This window comes from Leucopleurus acutus, assembly GCF_964270905.1.
Source record: "Leucopleurus acutus genome assembly, chromosome: 1".
NCBI lineage: Eukaryota > Metazoa > Chordata > Mammalia > Artiodactyla > Delphinidae > Leucopleurus > Leucopleurus acutus.
This window is the reverse complement of record NC_139142.1, coordinates 189,642,242-189,662,047: the sequence shown is the minus strand read 5'-3', so window position 1 is coordinate 189,662,047 and position 19,806 is coordinate 189,642,242. Positions and strand designations below refer to the sequence as shown.

The 19,806-nt window shown below is 41.4% G+C and overlaps 2 protein-coding genes across 3 annotated transcripts in view; one reads left to right on the top strand and one right to left on the bottom strand.

Moving 5' to 3' along the window:
* NEBL (nebulette) overlaps nucleotides 1-19,806 on the top strand; it is a gene marked incomplete at its 5' end in the record, with an annotated part of 331,363 nt that overhangs the window by 90,789 nt on the left and 220,768 nt on the right. The gene's annotated exons all lie outside the window — the stretch shown is intronic.
* Nucleotides 163-6,458, bottom strand: LOC309960567 (elongation factor 1-alpha 1-like; the record flags this gene model as incomplete). The annotated part of the gene is given in 5 exon segments (XM_082837451.1): nucleotides 163-558; nucleotides 560-681; nucleotides 684-1,567; nucleotides 2,070-2,143; nucleotides 6,423-6,458. Coding segments are annotated over 5 exon segments (1,512 nt in total).

Here is a 19,806-nt window from a genome sequence, read left to right as displayed (position 1 = left end):
GTCCACAACACATTCTCCTTTCCTTCTGAAGGTTTTACGATGCAGTGTTATCATTAACCAGTCTTTTGCTATTAAACTTAAATGGCCAATTGAGACAAACAGTTCTGAGACCGATCTTCCACCACTGATTAAGACTGAGGTGACAGGTGTTGGGGATAATATTCATTTAGCCTTCTGAGCTTTCTGGGCAGACTTGGTGACCTTGCCAGCTCCAGCTGCCTTGTCCACTGCTTTGATGACACTCACAGCAACCATCTGTCTCATGTCACGAACAGCAAAGCGGCCCAGAGGAGGATAGTCAGAGAAGCTCTCAGCACACATGGGTTTGCCAGGAACCGTATCAACGATGGCAGCATCACCAGATTTCAAGAATTTGGGCTCATCTTCCAGCTTTTTCCCAGAACAATGATCAATCCTCTTCAGCTCAGCAAACTTGCAAGCAGCGTGAGCTGTGTGACAATCCGGCACAGGTGCATAGCCAGCACTGCTTTGGCCTGGATGGTTCAAGATAACCACCTGAGCTGTGAAGCCAGCTGCTTCCATCGGTGGGTCATTTTTTGCTCTCACCAGCCACATTGCCACGACGAACATCTTTGATAGACACGTTCTTGACATGGAAGCCCACGTTGTCCCCAGGAAGGGCTTCACTCAAAGCTTCCTGGTGCGTTTCAACAGACTTCAGTTGACTGGAGCAAAGGTGACCACCATGCCAGGTTTGAGAACACCAGTCTCCACTCGACCCACAGGGACAGTACCAATACCACCAATTTTGTAGACGTCCTGGAGGGGCAAACGCAAGGGCTTGTCAGTTGGGCGAGTTGGTGGCGGGACGCAATCCAGAGCTTCAGGCAGTGCGGTTCCACTGGCACTGCCATCCTTACGGAGGACTCTCCATCCCTTGAACCACGGCATGTTAGCTCTTGGCTCCAGCATGTTTTCACCATTCCGGCCAGAAACAGGCACAAAAGCTGCTGTGTCGGGGTCGTAGCCAGTTTTCTGAATGGAGGTGCTGACTTCCTTAACAGTTTCCTCGTGTCTCTTCCAGCTGTAGGGTGGCTCGGTGGAATCCATTTTGTTGACTCCAACAGTTAGTTGGTTCACACCCAGAGTGTAGGCCAGAAGGGCATGCTCACGGGTCTGCCCATTCTCGGAAATACCTGCTTCAAATTCACCAACGCCAGCAGCAACCATCAGGACACCACGGTCAGCCCAGGATGTGCCTGTCATCATGTTTTTGATGAAGCCTCTGTGTCCTGGGGCATCAGTGGTGGTCACATAGTCCTTGCTGGTCTCGAATTTCCATAGGGAGATATCAGTGGTGATACCACGCTCGAGTTCAGCTTTCAGTTTTTCCAAGACCCAGGCATACTTGAAGGAGCCCTTTCCCATCTCGGTAGCCTCCTTCTCTAACTTTTCAATGGTTCTCTTATCAATCCCACCACATTTGTAGATCAGATGGCCAGGAGTGGTAGACTTCCCCGAATCTACGTGTCCGATGACAACGATGTTGATGTCTCCTTTCCCATTTTTGTTTAGGTTCAGCAGTGGTTTTCCTGACACCTGTGTCCTGGCGGCAAGCCCGTTGCGAAAAAGCCAGATTCCTTTCAAAATCTCATTTCTTTCTCTTTATTGCCTTTTCTTGCTTCCCCTCCCCCAACTTTTTCTGTCTTTCACCCTCACACGTTGTGATAGAGCGTTTTCTTAGTTCAGAGGCTAAGAATTTAGCTGTATTGATTTGTCACATCGCACCTGCTGAAATCCTAGTGGAAAAAAAACTTGGCACATGAAATAGAAGTCAGTCTGATAAAATTAAACCTCACAAATGATGCAGCTGCTGTGTACATAGAGAACGCGATCCGCATCTTCATCACTGACTGCTTCAGTATTCTCATTTTACATCTTGGCTCTTTTCATTGGGCTTGCATTTTGCATGTTGGGAAAGTACATTTTGGGATGGTCATTTCATCCTGCAGAAGCAGACACTTGATTCATATGGCTATGTGATTGCGTCTGTAACTTAGGTGCACGTAAACTGTGATAATGTACAGATTATTATCTGTAGAGCCGACCCAGGTACAACTTCTGCAGAGGAGAAGCTGATGCCAAGTAGGTGGCTCAAGGAGGCCGAGGAGGACGCACCCATCTTTAGGGGCAAAAACATCATTTAAAGGAAGAATGATATTAGCAGACTTTCTGGGGGGTAAATCTGAAGAGTTTTACTTCTTCCTAGGATCTCTGATTATTTTATTATTTTTTTATGGCCACAGTGTTTGCAAGGCTGAGACTGAGCTGTGCTTGTGCCAACTTTGGAGAAATGTAGGTAGATGAACTTGTGAAAAAGCTATTTACGTAAAAACAAATGTCACCTCATGTTAGGGATTTCTACCTCCTTTTTAAAATTTCTTCATTCACTCAAGACACGTGTATTAAGTGCCTACCAAGTACAAGGCCCAGTTTAGGAGCTGGGGATATAGCAGTTCCCTTGCTCTCATGGAACTTCATTCTAGTGAAAGGACACAGATTTAAAAAAATGGTTAATAGCTCACAAATCACTTGGTGCTTGATGCTGTGGAAACAGTAATGCAGGGAAAGAGAATGCTGGGTTGAGGGGTGGGTTCCTATTTTATGCCGGATAATCAGAGATGGTCTCCAATGAGGGGATATTTGAGCAGACCTGATGGAAGTGAGAGAGGGAGCTGTGATGTTCGGGGAAAGAGCAAGTATAAAGATAGGAGGTGGAAGCACGGTGGTGTGTTGGAAAAAGTAAGAACAATGAATGGAGAGAGTACAGGGCAAAGGAGGTGGGGCTTGCAAGAAGCAGGAAACAGAAAATTCTTTTAGAAGATTTTAAGAATTTTGGCTTCCACTAACCGAGAAGAAAAGAGTGATGGTGTCTGATTTATGTTTTACAAGTCCTGTCTGGTCGCTCTGTTGAGAATAGGCTGTAGGAGGCAGGGGTGGATGCAGGGAGCCCCATCAGGTGTCAGGGGCAGTTATCCAGGTGGGGAACGATGGGGTTTGTGCCATGGTAGTGATAGTGGAAGAGATCGGAAGAGGTCACGTTCAGAATATATTTTGGAGGTGGAGCCACCAGGATTTACCTTTGGGGTGTGGGTTATAGAAAATACAAGGAGATAGGGCTTCCCTGGTGGCGCAGTGGTTAAGAATCTGCCTACCAATGCAGGGGACACGGGTTCGAGCCCTGGTCTGGGAAGATCCCACGTGCTGCGGAGCAATGAAGCCCATGCGCCACAACTACTGAGCGCATGTGCCACAACTACTGAGCCCACGTGCCACAACTACTGAAGCCTGCATGCCTAGAGCCTGTGCTCCGCAACAAGAGAAGCCACTGCAATGAGAAGCCCGCATACCGCAATGAAGAGTAGCCCCCGCTTGCCGCAACAAGAGAAAAGCCCGTGCGCAGCAACAAAGACCCAATGCAGCCAACGATAAAAATAAATAAATTAAAAAAAAAGAAAATACAAGGAGATAAATATCCCTTTTTTTTTTTTGTCTGAGAAATTGGTCAGTGAGTAGTAATTTACGGAAACGGGAGAGGCCCAAGGAGGCACGGGTGTTCTGGGGAGAATCAGGAGTTTGGTGTGGGACTGGTTAGGTTTGAGATGTCTACCCAACATCCAAGATATGTGAAGAAGGTAGGTGGATCCATGAGCCTGGAGATCAGGAGACAAGTCGGGGCTGGAGTCAGCATAGAGAAGGTATTTAAAGCCGTGAGACTGGTTGAGATCTAGTCGGTGTGGGTATATACAGGAAAGTAAAGAAGTACAGTGACTGAGCCCTAAGCCACCCCAAGGTTAGGCAGCCCTACATGCTAAGGAGGGTTAGCCAGTGTCTTGGTTTCCTACAGCTGCCAGAACAGAGCATCAAAACCTGAGTGGCTTCAAACAACAGAAGTTTATTGTCTCCCAGTTCTGGAGGCTAGAAGTCTGATTCGGGGTGTTAGCAGGACCTTGCTACCGCTGATGGCTCTAGTGGGGGAGTTCCTCCTTGCCTCTTCTAGCTTCTGGCGTTTACTGGCAACACGTGGTATTCAGTGGCTTGTAGATGCGTCACTCCAGTCACATGGTTGTCTTCTCCCCGTGTATCTTCACTTCATCTTCCCTCTGTGCCTCTGTGCGTCCAAATTTCCCCATTTCATAAGGACACCAGTCGAGTTGGATTAAGGCCCACCCTAATGACCTCACCGTAACCTGGTTATATATGGGAAATCTGCAAAGACCCTATTTCCAAGCATGGTTACATTCTCAGGTACTGGGGGTTAAGACTTCAACGTATCTTTTGGGGGGACACAGTTCAATTCATAACAGCCAGCGAGGTGGTAAGAGAACCAGGAGAGTGTGGTATTCTGGAAGCCAGGTGAAGAACGTGCTTCCGACAGGAAGGATGGATAAATTGAGTCAGGTGCTGGTGATGGAACAAACAAGATGGGGACTGAGGCCTGACCGTTGGCTTGACCATGTGGGGGTCATTGGTGTCCTTGCCATGAGTGGTTTCAGTGTAGTGGTGAGGGCGAGAATTGGATTGAAGTTCAAGAGAGAATGGAAACAGAGGAGTTAGAGAAAGCAAGTGTAGACAGCTTTTTGAGGCATTTTGCATATAAGGCATGAGAAGGATGGGGTGGTGGCAGTGGAGAAACCAGAGTTCAAAGGAAAAATGTTAAAACAGTGGGAGAGGTAGCAGTATGCTTATATACCAGTGTGGAATGACTCAATAGAGAGGAGGAGTATTACAGAGAAAAGGGGACAATTTCTAGAACGATGTCTTTGAGGTGGCAAGAGGATGTGGAATGTAATAGCCACGCAGAGGAAGGCTGTGTCGACAAGCCCGCCAGGTGGTTCTTATGCACTTCCAAGTTGGAGACCCGCTGTTCCAGTTGATCTCTGGGACCTTTTAAAATTTTATGTCTTGGGCTTCCCTGGTGGCGCAGTGGTTTGAGAGTCCGCCTGCTGATGCAGGGGACATGGGTTCGTGCCCCTGTCCGGGAAGATCCCACATGCCGCGGAGCGGCTGGGCCCGTGAGCCATGGCCGCTGAGCCTGCGCATCCGGAGCCTGTGCTCCGCAACGGGAGAGGCCACAGCAGGGAGAGGCCCGCGTACCACTCACACACACAAAAATAAATAAAATAAAATTCTATGTCTTGTGATGTATTTTACCCCATTAGTTGAGTATGAAATCCCCCTTTTGTTTAGAATAATGATTACTGCCTAATGTGCGCGAAGAATGAGTTCAGATGGATATGACCACAGAGTATGTACAAGGAGTTGAGCCATAGGGGATGGTAGCTGTCCCACTGTGCTTTACTCTCAGGGCCTTAATAAGCTGTACTGTCTCTTTAAACTACCATTTCTGCCTTTAGAGGTGCCTCTTCAGCATTGCCTGGGAGATCTGGCTGTGTCTCCAACTGCTATTTTTAGATGACCCTGCATTAGACCCCAGTAGAGTGAAGAGCATGTCATGGAGACTTGAAATATTTGTATTTGGCAGGACTCAAATGCTGTACGACAGATTAATGTCCTAATACCCAAATGCTATTATATCAAATTTTTGTATATTGAGTTAACATAAAATATGACCGAGGACTTCCATTAAAACTTTCCAAAGAAAACCCCAGTTTGGCTTGTCTGAGGAGTGTTCAGTTTTATTTTGTTCACTCAAAATTGTAGCGAAAGGTTGGTATTATCACCTTAATGTGATTGCTCTTTGACTCGCTTTTATTCCAAAATACACAGTTTCCAATAAGAGAGCCATACTTTCTTTCTTGAATCAATGCAAGTTCACTTTCATTTTCCTAATGTTAGAGGACTGAAGAAAGTTGAGACAACGGAGAGTTTTAATCAAAGCAGGCAGCAATTGACTTCAGTTTTAGTAAAATAACTTGGTGTGAACAGATGTTTGGCCAGCACAGAGAATTATGCATTACTACCTATTGAAATTAATTTGAGAATATTGACTGCACATTATTTGGTGGAAACTATGAGATTAGCAAGGTTATACATCCCATACTCTCTGAGGTTTACATTTATCCAGAGGATATTTATCCCCCTTTCCCATTTGAAGGAGTCAGAAAGGATTTGAGTTACCTTTCAGTACTAGAAAGTATTTCCCTAGTTTCTCTGAATGTGTCTGAGGGAATTTGGAATGAGACTTACCTTTTAGTACCCTGGGATTTTGTATCCTGCTTATGCTAGTGTCAAACGTTAACTTTTTCCCTTTGGGGCATTTGTCAACATCCCACAGATGAGTGTCTGTCTGTGCCCACCACGGGAGATGCAGAATTTGAGGAGTGCAGGGTCTCGTGGGGCTGACAGTCCAGCAAACAGCATTTGTAACACATCCAGCGTGGTAAGAGCAACAATAGATGCAGGCACAGGTGCTCTGGCTACCTGATGAGGCGGCTTACCTGTGACTGCTGGGCGCGGTGGTCACTGGTAAGCATGGTGAATGGGGGAACGTGATAGTGGAGCTTTTCCAATATGTGATCTTTTAAATTCTTTATAATAACTTATATCAATAATAATATTTCATAATTTTATATTTAAGTACTTTTATATCCTTTTATTTTATCCTCATAAACACTCTACATATAGGCAGACTGGGAGAGAAAATCAAGGCTTAGTGCCTTTGACCTGCCCAAGTTCAGATGTCCCGGGTTTAAGGCTCGTCTCCTATACTTACCAATTGTAAGTACAAGTATAGGAGCTAAGCCTAAAACCCAGGGCATCTGAGTCCTGGTCCAAATGTTTTACACACATAGGTGAGGAAATCCTTGGTTCTGAAGTGAACCAAATCAGGTCTAGAACAACTGACAGTTCGGCAGTCACTTAAAGGATGTTTGAACTGTTGTTAAGTTTCCTCGAAATTGTAAATCTTTAGCTGAAACTCTGATACTATAATAGCTTTGTGAAGTTTTAAGAAAGTTTAGTTTGAGGTTTTGGACTGAGATAATTTTGTATTTAATGTAGCATTTGATAAGCATGCCGTAAAATAATGTTGGTTCTTTTAGAAGAAGTTACTTTAAGATGCATTATCGGGGTTCCCTGGTGGCCCAGTGGTTAAGAATCTGCCTGCCAATGCAGGGGACACGGGTTCGAGCCCTGGTCCAGGAAGATCCCACATGCCGCAGAGCAACTAAGCCCGTGCGCCACAACTACTGAGCCTGCACTCTAGAGCCGGTGCTCCGCAACAGGAGAAGCCACTGCAGTGAGAAGCCCGCGCACCGCAACGAAAGAGTAGCCCCCGCTCACCACAACTAGAGAAAGCCTGTGCGCGGCAACGAGGACCCAATGCAGCCAAAAAAAATAGAGACTGAATGGCCTGAAAATTCTGAAATACTAAAAAAAAAAGCATTATAAAACTTAACGCAGGCAGAGGCCTGCGTACTGCAAAAAATAAATAAATAAAAAAAATTAAAAACTTACGAAAAAACCCCAAAAAATTAATGTATGCTTTGTTGTTTCCAAAGGGAAGTTTTTGGCTTGTAGATTCTCGAATATGAAGTGTTATGGTAGATAGCTTTTCCCCCTTCTCTTTATCCATATTTCAAACCCACATCTTTATAAGTGATTGAAGCTATTTTGTGTGTGTTTGAAATTATTTTTGATTACTTTAAAACTTGCAGTGAAACTTTATCTGATAGACTAGTTGAATGCCATGTTTAGCTAAAGCATCTTCCAAAAATCTAGAAGAGCAGTAATGGATCATATGTGTTTCTTCTGGAGCAGAGAGAGTGTGCTGCTGTCAGGATCACAGGCAGAATGAAAGGATATGAGTGTAACGTATTTGACCAACCCTGACTCTTGACCAGAATGGGAGGAGCTGATGGGCTGTGGCACTGGTAGCCTGGTCCCACAGCCTCTAGAATGAATGTTATTCATTTTGATAATAGCTATTCTTAGTCATATTTCTGAGAAAACACACAAAACTGATTGCAGTTGACTATAAAAATGTTTTTTTTTTTTGCAGTACGCGGGCCTTATGCCGCTGTGTCCTCTCCCGTTGCGGAGCACAGGCTCCGGACGTGCAGGCTCAGCGGCCATGGTTCACGGGCCCAGCCGCTCCGCGGCATGTGGGATCTTCCCGGACCGGGGCACGAACCCGTGTCCCCTGCATCGGCAGGCGGACTCTCAACCGCTGCGCCACCAGGGAAGCCCTAAAAATGTTTTTAGTTATATATATATGACTATAACTAACTTTTACTTTCATAGTCATATATATATATATATATGGCTATAAAAATGTTTGTCCTGTTTTTAGTTAGTTGATGTATCTTCCCGTAGACATAGACTTAAAGTTAGAAATTTCCCCTTTGGTAGTGGAGTAAACTGATGTTCAAGACTATCTGATTTACTGAAGAAATTTGGAGAAACAAGTCTAGTTTTAAAATTCTTTTCGTGTCATATTACACTGTGAATAAATTACCAGTACAGGCATTTCTAATAGAGTCTTACTGGGAACTCAGACTTGGGGAGTTAATAGGCTCTTGGGATCATCCAGACTCTTTTAACAGAGCTCAGATTTGGGAACCAGTTCATAGTAAACTGTATCTCTGGCTATGTGTATAAGCTAAGGCAAGGATCCAAATTGGACTATTTGACATTTCTTGGACATGCCCAGTGTCCCTCTGCTGCCCTCTTTCGAAGTGTTGTTTTCTCTACCCTAGGGATCCAGTCACCCTGTTGCTATTTGCTCAAAAGCATTACCCAGTCTTACAGCAAGAGTCAAAAAGCAGCGCTCTTCAGGAAATTGTTCTCCCACCTAGGTGTCATCTCTCTTTTCTTTGAGACCTCATATTACCTTTGTGCTTTTTAAAATGGAATTCCTTTATGTGAAAATCCCCGCCATGGTCCTGGCACAGAGACACTGAGGGAATGTCAGCTCTCCGTCTCTCCGTTTTATTTTGCCTTATTTTGTGGCTAGTTGTGTGTATGACTGTTTCGCTTTTAGCAGTTAATAAAGTTGATCTTTTCTGCTTATTTTAACAATGCTTTGTTTTAGAAAATACATTATACATGCAAAAGACTATAAATTAAATGCACATTTTAAAGAATTATAAAAATAGCATCTGCATACAAATTACTGAGCTTAAGAAAGAGGTGGCCAGTACTGCATGGAGCCCTCTGTCTTAGTCCATTTGGCTGCTATCACAAAAATATCATATCCTGGGGGGCTTAAACAACAAACATTTATTTCTCACAGTTTGGAGCTTGGGAAGTCCAAGAGCAAGGAACTGGCAGGTTCAGTGTCTGGTGAGACCCACTTCCTGGTTCATAGCTGCCTTCTCCCTGTGTCCTCACATGGCAGAAGGGATGAGGGATTTCTCTGGGGCCTCTTTTATAAGGGCACTAATCCCATTCATGAGGGCTCCTGACCTAAGCACCTTCCAACGTCCCCTACCTCCTATTGCTGTCACATTGGAGATTAGGATTTCAGGATATGAATTTTGGGGTGACCTAAACATTCAGTCCATAACACCCTCCTTGACCACATTCCTCTCCCACTCAAGTAACTGCAGTCCTAATTTTTGTGTTTGTAATTTCCTTGCTTTCTTTTGTAGTTAATCTGCATGTGAATGATTCCATAAACAATATATTTCTTGATTTTATATCTTTTTGAACTATATACTACTAGAATAAAACTGTGTACTCTCCTGACTTGCTGTATTTCACTCAATATTATGCTTTCGGGATTGAATCCTGCTGCTGTGATTTTCACTGTTGTGTAGTATTTCAGTGTACAGTGTATCCAGTTTTTTGATAGACAGTGTGGGTGTAAATGTGAAAGAGTTCTGAGTCTAGAGGATATACCTAGGAATGGAATTGCTGGGTCTATGTGCATTTCCAGCATTTCTGAGTGTGATGCCACTTTGTTCTGCAAAGTGGTTGTACTAAGTTATTCCTCCACCGGCAGCATATACACGTTCCTGTTGCTCCAGATTTTTTCCCTACTGCTTTTAAAGTGCCAGAGGACAGTCACCATAGGCCTGTTTGCATATCTAGTTTTTAACGTTGAAACTTTCACAAATTGGGGAAATACTGGATTCAAGAATGGAGTAAATTTCCCCCTCCTCTCTGAAGTATTCTATGCTAGTTTTTATGAACAAGAGGGAGCACTGTGTAGGAGAAAGTCCAGACTGCAGTCAGGCATCCTGGAGCGAGCTGGCCCCACCGCTCACTAGCTTCATGATGGCAGAATGTTCTCTACTGTGAGGAACAGATAGTCATCCTTACATCATGATGTGGAGATGTCTTACACACTGCCTAGCCGATGTCAAAGCTCAGTGAATACAAGTTTCTCTCTGCTTCCCATCTAACTCAGCTCCAGTGCTAATGCAGGACATTTTGAACATGGTTCATTGGTCTGCATTGTGATGAATCACCCGGAGACAACTAAGCCTCAGGACAAACAAAGCATTTGTCTGTGTAGCCGCAGGGCAGCCCGTAGCCAAGCTACTCTGGCTGATTCTAATGTGTGTGTCACCATGATGCATCTACTTCGAGGCCTTTTGGGTAGTTTCTTTTCGTTTTCATACGGGAGCCCCCTGAATTCTCTTGTAGGAATTGTGGCTACTTTTGGGGCTAATTTGGGTGGATCATTTGGACTATGGGCTTGTCATAGGGTTGGGTGGTGCAAGCAGTTATGTAAATGTCAGTTTATTGAACACAAACCACTTACCGTGTGCCAGACCCGTTTGAAGCACTTTATAAATATTAATTCACGTCATCCTTACAACAACTCTGTGAGGTGCTTACTGAAGGAAACTGAGACACAGAGAGGTTAAATAACACGCCCAAGCGATAGAGCTTGGAGGGTGGGAAAGCCAGGATGCAGTTAGATGAATGACGGTTACCTTAAGCTAGTGAAGCAGGGGAGTGGCTTTTTATATATGTCACAGGACCATTGTGTGCCCTAACCTTTGTGTGTAAATACAGCATTGACACCAAAGTTAAAAAAGAGTTGTCACTTTAACACCAGACCCCCGTCCCCGTCGTAGCCCTGCTTCCTTTCAGTATGTGAATTAGCAGATTTTAAAAATTGTTGCTAGCTGAACATCGCCCTTTTTATAATGTCTCTTGAGGTCTCAGAGAGTTCTTACCAGCCCTCAAAATTGTAAATATTTTTTCAGGAAATATAGTCACTAAACATATCCGACCTGACTCAACCTTAACAGGATCTTTCTGTTTTTCTTGTTAATAGTAATAACAATAAAAACAAACAGAAAACCAAAATCAGCATAAAAAAGAGAAAATATCAGTGGGTCAGAAACCACCTTTGTACTGTTTCTAGCTCATTAGCCACAGCATTATCTTATCACAAGTTGGTTAGAAACTCTTTTGAAAAAAGTATTTTAGAAAAATTTTTTTTTTCCTATTTTGCTCATTTTGCCCTGATATCCTGAGTGTTCAGGCATATTTGTTGATTTTTACTTTGTCATACTTACAACACAACTCCTCATATTGGTTTCGCTCAAGTCTCAGGGACACCTTTAAAAATGAACTGCTAAGTAAATGCGCATACTTCCTCGGAAATTGTTATAGTAAGAGACCATTGGATGAGGTTTACAGAGATTCCAAGGGATTAGCTTATTTTTATAACTGAAAAGCGAAAACATCTCTACTGTCTTTCCCCCAACTATTAATGCTCGTTATAAATGTTTTAAGCATTTAAACAAATAAAGAAGAAAAAACGACCTGAAATTCCCATCATCCAGAAACAATCATTGCTAATATTTTTGCGTATTTCCTTTAAGACTTTCGTGAGTGTATGTGAGTGCTTCTAGGCCAACCTAGAAGGATGGCCACTGTTTAAAAAAAGTGGGAGATGGGATTATAACCAAGAAGTTAGCATAACACTTGATCCTCTTTTTTTCCCTTCTCTGGAGTCTCCAAATTACAAATCTTGTATTGTACATGGTCAGGATGGTGGGGGGTGAAGAACGTTGTCAGTGAATTCTTTGTGGTGACCCCAGGACCTTGACTTTGGTCATCAGAGGGCTAGGCCAGGGCAGATGGGTGTTGGGCCTTTCCTCTCTACACGTAATGCCCGTGCCGCCACATTTAGCTGTGGCTCCAGCCCTCATCGGATGCAAGGAGGTGGCGTTTCCACAGACAGTGGGCTAGAGAGGACCCATTCTGTAAACCCCCAGTCCCAGGTCTGGAATGAAACTGCTGTTCCTGCCTGTTGGTGGTTTTATTGGATTATCTGTACTCTGTCAAGACAATGCCGTTTGATCTTGGTTCAAGCATCTCTACAGACTTAGCCCTAGGTACCAAGAGCTTCTGTGTGCAGGTGCCTAATTGGTGACAATCAGTTGGTGACTGAGTTCCCCACGTAAGGAATCTCCCAGAGAAGGAGGAATTCTGCCTCCACACTGCCTTCAGACTCCAGCTGCAATATTCAGCACTTTCTGCTGGATTGGCCTTAGATTTCGGATTTGCCTGCCCCTACAATCACGTGAGCCAGTTCCTTAAAATCCTTCTCTCTTTCTGTTTATATGTATATACATCCTATTGGGTCTTTTGTTCTGGAGACCTGACTAACACAGCAGCCATTTACATCTTTACCACTGTGGTGTTTTTAGAACTCACGGGCCACTAAGTCTGTTGTTCGACTTTGGTTGTCTGTTCCCTTCCCCGCTCCCCATCCCTGCAGGAAGACATTTATCATGTTTAAGAGTAGAGTGGCCCCTAAAGGAAGAAGTGTACTCTGGGAGATATTCTGAGTGGCAGCCATCAGGAGCTGTCAGGGCACGTCTGTATTTACATGTTTTCCAGCCATATTTTCCCAGCATGTTGTGGATCTGTGACTTTCCTCGGAGGAATTTGGTATTCAGAAGTCAATAAACAAATTACATTGATCTGTAATGTGGGACTGTCACAGTGACTGATGGGATACCAACTCTTTCAGAACAGTGTGTGAGGGAAAGACAGCAAGATTGAAAGAGCCCGTGCAAATGACAAGGAATGCTGTAAGAATTCAGTGTAGGTGGTTCCTCTTGGTGGAGTTGCCACGGCGGAAATTTTTATCTTGGAAAGCTGCTCACTTTGCATTGAAATGTGTTGGTATTGTGACATACAGAAGTCTTTTGTTGAGTAGATTCTGGATGTATCAGTTGTAAAAATATTCTGTGGTGCTTGCATGCCCCACAAAGAAAGGAAGCTTATAAGCTATATGACAGCATCATTGTGGGATAAAAGCAGCCCTCTTGGCAAAGTAAATAATCCTTGAAATTTATATATCCTTTCATGATTTATTTCAATTGATGGCCTTTGACAACATCACTCAAGCATGTGGGAAAGGTATTACAATCTCTCTTTACAATATGAGGAAAGGAGCCTCTTGAGATGAAGTGACTTGGTCAAGGTCACAGAGAATTAAGACTCATCTCTTCTGATTCATACAATAGTTGCTTAGATTATTTTAGGGACCAGATTTCCATAGAAGTCCAGTAGATTGTTTGGTCCCACTATGTATTTAGCCAATAGTTACTTTATCTGAATCTTAATTTATTTTGGGGACAAAGAAGATTATATTAAAAAACCAGTTCTTTTTATAACTTCATTTGGGAAGGTATTAAATACAAAGGGATCTGTTATTGAATGAGCTTAGGAGAAATGTGAGTTTGTTATTGATAGAGCCTTCTTTTGAAATAACTAGAACATTGCAAAGTCCGATAGATATTTTTATTGCTTTCTGTCCTATTCTTCTTATCAAGTGCCTGACTGGACACCGTCTTTGGGCATAGAGCTCCCAGATAACGACATGATTCGTTCAAGTATCGACAGACATTTTGACAAGGGATGTCTCAGTCATCACTTCGTTCATGACCATAGTCAATGTGTGTAACTTGCAACAATCTTTTAGTTTTGTTCCTGAGTAAATCAGCAAGGCGTAAGTGTGTGTGTGTGTGTGTGTGTGTGTGTGTGTGTGTGTGTATGTGTGTGTGTGTATGTGTATATATATATATATTTAACGGACAGTACTGAGTAAAAGTGACTAGATTTATGATCTGTCCCCCACAGTTTAGATTTGCGGCCTTTTCACTATTGGGATGTCATTAGTGATCAACTTCTAGTGTGGCTGAAAAGGCCACTTGACAGACATATGCATAAAATGTTTATTCTGTAAATCATGCTTCCTTGAAAATATAAAACTATAAAAGATGTATTAAAACTATATGTATACTTTTTCCCCATCCAAGTTGGACATTTCCTCTTTAATTATTAAAATAAAGTAGCAAATGATAAAAATCTTAAAATTGGGTTATAACCTGGCACTAAAGAATCCCCAAATTTTAAAAGCAGGAAGCAAATGAGAAGTCACATGTCTACCTTTATTTCTTGGCCAAAGAGGATTTATTTTTTTAAGAAGTTGGACATTCACAGTGTTTTTTGGTGTCTTCTGGGTTTGTGAGGACCGACGTTACTAGCATTTTGGGGTGGGTTTTCAGTTTTCAGCAGTCAGTGCTGCAAGACTGGGATTTGACACCTGAAAGAAGACAAGCACGTTTCTTTAAATGTGTAAATTGAATTTTCCTACAAATTATGATTTGTTCAATACTTGAGCGGTCAGACTTAATCTCTGAGTGTAAATTTTTGGATTCTGTTAATTTACTGTAGTATTGCCTACAATTCAGAAACCATAAAGAAGGTTACTGACTTTAAACAAGTGGTGCAGGGTAAAAGTAATAATTTTAAAGATACAGTTTTAATTTTAACAATTTATCGAAGCCTTTAGGAATCCAGATATATTGGAAGAGAAAAGCTTAATTTCCATTTTAGCAAAGTATTCTATAATTAACATTCTTCTGAGGATGTCTATTTTGGGTCAGTTATACCTTTTTATTTCTACCATTTCCAGTGAGCTGTTTACTGTATCATTCTTTCAGTTAATCAGTCTTTTAGCCACTCATTTTTTCATTCAATAGTTTTTGCAAGTTCCTCTCCTCCCCCCAGGAAGCATACAGGCAGTTAGGGATGATGGGATGTATACAAATGCCAATACAATGGGTGTCATAAGTGAGTTGCACAAGAGCTGCTTTGAGTGTGCGGCTGGGAGATCAGAGAAGGGTTTATGGAACAGGGGCATTTGAACAGGGCCTGAAAGGGTGGTTTGGTGTTGGCCAACCAGCCATCAGGCAGAACACGTTCAAAGAAAATCAAAAGCAAATGTATCCAGCTGGAAATCTCAGTGCTGAGGAAAGCATTTGTGGACAGTTATGTGAATTTATTTTCTATTCTTTTAAACTATCCTTTCCAATCTACATACTTAGGCTACAGTGCTGCGTAAATGGGCATTTCTCAGGATTTGATCTGAGGAGCACCAACTGTGTGAGATGTTCCTGGCCAGCAAGGGCCAAATCTGAGCCGTCCTACAGTAAAGATCCTGTTTAACTTTGTCATCCAAATGTATTTGATGGCAGAGTACCCTCCCCCCCTTTATATTGAACAACAATTTTTTAACACCCCATGGAATCTATATTCCATGCAGCATTATTTAGGGAACATTGGTCAGCAATCATATTATCCAACCTTAGCTTTCTGTTTAAAGACATTTCCTACTTTGTTTTAAAGCAGTTCTGTAGAAAGGAGCTTCAGGTAGTGGTACTTACGTTGTGGATATAGACTAGTGGGTTGAGTGCGTATAACTCACTTTACAATTCTTTCCTCCCACCTTGAACTTTGACAACTATTTTTATTTTATGATATTTGATAGGTGATAATAGAAAGCAAATACATCATATATATATATATGTATATGTATATGTATATATATATATATATATGGTTACATAGCCTGATGCATCTGTGTTGAATAAATATAACAACATTGCTATTAGATACCTAATCATAACTTGCTGAAAGAATGAAGGTTTGAGAGACCTCAGTGTTCTGGCTTGGCAGGTATTTTACTGAGGAGTGACAGTTACAATACTTGCAACCCTCTCCATAGGAAAAGCAATGATACTAAAATAGTTCCATCTACAGTATTCCCATCTACAATTCTTTTTGAGTAAAAAGAAAATCTAGTTTATAAATAAATTCATAATTCCTTTAATCATGTATGTGTGTCTATATGCACAGATATAAGTCACATGCACGTTATTTTGTTAAAGAGAAAATTAAATTTTGGAGAATGATATCTAGCAAGTGTCCCTCCTAAATGGGAAAGTTAAGTATTCAAGGAAAGGAGATAATTATCTTGTTCATTGTGCATAGAAAGCACACTTGGAGATCTTGGATTTTTATGATTGCAGGCTTTCAAAATTCTGACAAGGCTGCTTCTAAATTAGTCAATGTCAAGTGCTGTCTTTTTGTAGATTGACAACTGGTTGGTGTTGCTTCATTTTATTGAAAGAAGAAAAGCATAAAAAATGGCTCCACCATCTGTTGGATGTGAAGCATCAGACAGAAGGGTGATGTAGTATGTGGTGAGGAAAGGGGACTGCTGAGCTATAATCTCAGACTCTTTCTAAGATACAAATTGTACTACATTCGGGAAAGATAACTACTTATGTCAGATTTAAATCTTTAGCGGAAGTGGTATAAGTAGGTTGTAGGAAGATATTGGTGAAAACGTATTTCTTTCTTGTTTGTTTACAGAGCAGTCTCTCCCCCTCCCCCGCCCCTTTATTTCCTGGGAAATGTTATTTTTGAACCAGAAAGGCAAAGTCTTCCTCTGAGAACTTAATTAAATGCTTCAGTGGAGTGAACTACTTTTACTTTTCATGTGGTTTAATTTTCTGAGTAAAAGCAAAACGTGTCTGAAAGCCATTTGTTTTCGTTAAACAAAAATTAATGTATAATGTTTATCAGGTGGAAAAGAAAATTATAGAGTTAAGAGCTTGTGGTCTGGAGGAAGAATCCAGGGTGTGCTGGTAAATGTTTAACAACCGGCTCTCTGGGAACAAAAAGTCTGATTTGCAGTATTTGCCATTTTCCGTGGTGAAAAGACTCCCACCGTGGTTAATTTCAAGCCACGGACCAGACATCACAGAAGATGGAGTCCGGAAGAGATACACAATAGCGTACATTGTACAGTGCTTTCCTTTACAATACAGTAGATGTAAATAATGCCAAGAACACTGATAATAATACACAGTGTGGTAAAATAATTAAGAAGTGATGAGCTTTGAGTATTACTTCTGCTTGTATTATAATAATGTATTTAACTCTAAGTTTATATAATTTAATTTTTTTTTTTTTTTTTTTTGCGGTATGCGGGCTTCTACTGCCGTGGCCTCTCCCGTTGCGGAGCACAGGCTCCAGACGCGCAGGCTCAGCGGCCATGGCTCACGGGCCCAGCCGCTCCGCGGCACGTGGGATCTTCCCGGACCGGGGCACGAACCCACGTCCCCTGCATCGGCAGGCAGACTCTCAGCCACTGCGCCACCAGGGAAGCCCTATAATTTAATTTTTAAAAATGGCTGTATTTAGCAGCTTGCCCACAACATTCCTGAAAATTTAATAATTGACTCTGATAAGCTAGCATGAGATGGCTCCAGTTCACAGACCACTGGTGGGGGCAGACCTATGTTAGATTTCTGTGTCCACACTGACTAGCTGTTTGATAAGAGTACTTACCTGATAGGGTTGTTGGGGTGATTAAATGAGGTATTGAATAAAAGTCCTTAGAGTAATGCCTGACACTATAGTAAGTGCTAATGTAAGCAGTTATTAGTGTTTGATCTTTTATAGTAAAGGGAATGCAGGATGGCTCTCCCTATAGGTATCTTTCTAGTTATTTTAAACTACAGTTGACCCTTGGACAATGCGAGAGTTAGGGGCACTGTACTGTGTGCAGTTGAAAAATCTGCGTATGACTTTGACTCCCCAGAAACTTTACTTAACAGCCTACTGTTAACTACGATAACATAAACAGTTATTTTGTATATGTATTTTGTATGTTATATGTATTATATACTGTATTCTTACAATAAAGTAAGCTAGAGAAAAGAAAATGTTATTAAGAAAACCATAAGGAAGAGAAAATACATTCATAGTACTGTACTGTATTATTGATGAAGTAAGTTTATGTCATCTGTTTACAAGATGAATCGTCTATCAGTACCTACATCAATATGTTCTTGTATAATGTAAAACACTGTAGATGTTGTATGTATTACAACACTAGACATCAAAAGTGAAAAGATTATGTGAAAAAGAAATTCATATTTATTTACAGCATTGATCCATGCATTGCTCATGAGGAAGCAGCAATATGATTGCTTTATGGTCTCCCAGTGTCATCGATAGGATTGCTCACAGTAGCCTAGCCTATACACTAATGAATGAACCATTATAAAATCTTTATGGCATACAGTGTTACAGTCATATCCATAACACAGTATTGGAAACATCGTTACATTAAAAAAAAACAACTCACTTACCTGAGATGATAGACTGATGAGCAGTTTCTCCGCTTAGAGAGAGAGGCTTACTGTATGGTTCTGTAATTCTTTGAAAGCAAAGTGATAAAACAGTAAGAAAAGGCACACATTATTAATTTTGTATTAAATATCACTTACCATATGCATATATAAGGATAGAATATTATCTACATATATTTTATGCATTCATGACATACCTAACTTTTAATTTTTTTGATATTCCTAGGCGATGTGGTTAGTCTATGAGTTTTTTCAAGTTGTTGCAAATCTCCAAAAATTTTCCAATATATTTATTGAAAAAAATATGTGTATAAGTGAACCTACGCTGTTCAAACTTGTGTTGTTCAAGAGTCAACTAAATGATTTTATGTGTAAGCTGAAGGTTGGTAATAAGGGGCCATAAGCTGAAGGTTGGTAATAAGGGGCCATAACCTCAATTAGTATAACCTTTTAAAATTGTATTTTTTGTTTTTAGTAAAAGAAGTTTCTCTTTCACATAAAAAATTCTCCATTTTCTCCATGGCTTTTTCCATGTAGTCTGGATCTTTCCTCAGTTTTATTGGAAAGGATAACATTGTCTTTATTCTGTCTGCACAATGCTATTGTGGTATTGATGCCAGAGTATCTTTGTAAGCTTTTGATACAGGAAGCATCTGTAGCCTTAGAATGAAACTGGCAAATTATTCAGAGTCCAGAAAAGACAAGTGAACATAGAGGCTGCAGTGGGGGTTTTGGGGTTTGGGGTAAGAGGAAAAATCAGTTATTTTATTTTATTTTATTTATTTATTTTTTTGCGGTACGCGGGCCTCTCACTGTTGTGGCCTCTCCCGTTGCGGAGCACAGGCTCCAGACGCGCAGGCTCAGCGGCCATGGCTCACGGGCCTAGCCGCTCCACGGCATGTGGGATGTTCCCGGACCGGGGCACGAACCTGTGTCCCCTGCATCGGCAGGCGGCCTCTCAACCACTGCGCCACGAGGGAAGCCCGAAAAATCAGTTATTTTAAAAATAAATGATCAATAAGATAATTAAGCCTAAATCATTTAATATTAACCATTGAAATATTTTCAAATAATTAATAAGCACCATCATATTAAGTTGAACATCACTAATTTAGAATCTGAAAATTCATATGAAAAGTCATTAAAGTTTTTATTTTATTGAGCAAAACATTAAAATTATTTTCCCTGTCTGAAATTTCTGGATCTCATGGGTAGGCAAAATCTAGTCTAAAACCAGAATTCTTTAATGTGTAATTTTTACTTCAGTCCAGTAGATTATTTTTTTGATTGACATATTTATGATTTAAAGTGACAAAATTTCACTAACAGTAGTTTGAACCAGCGGTTCTCAGGATCCCTTTAAACTCTTTAAGATTATTGAGGAAAAGTATTTGTGTTT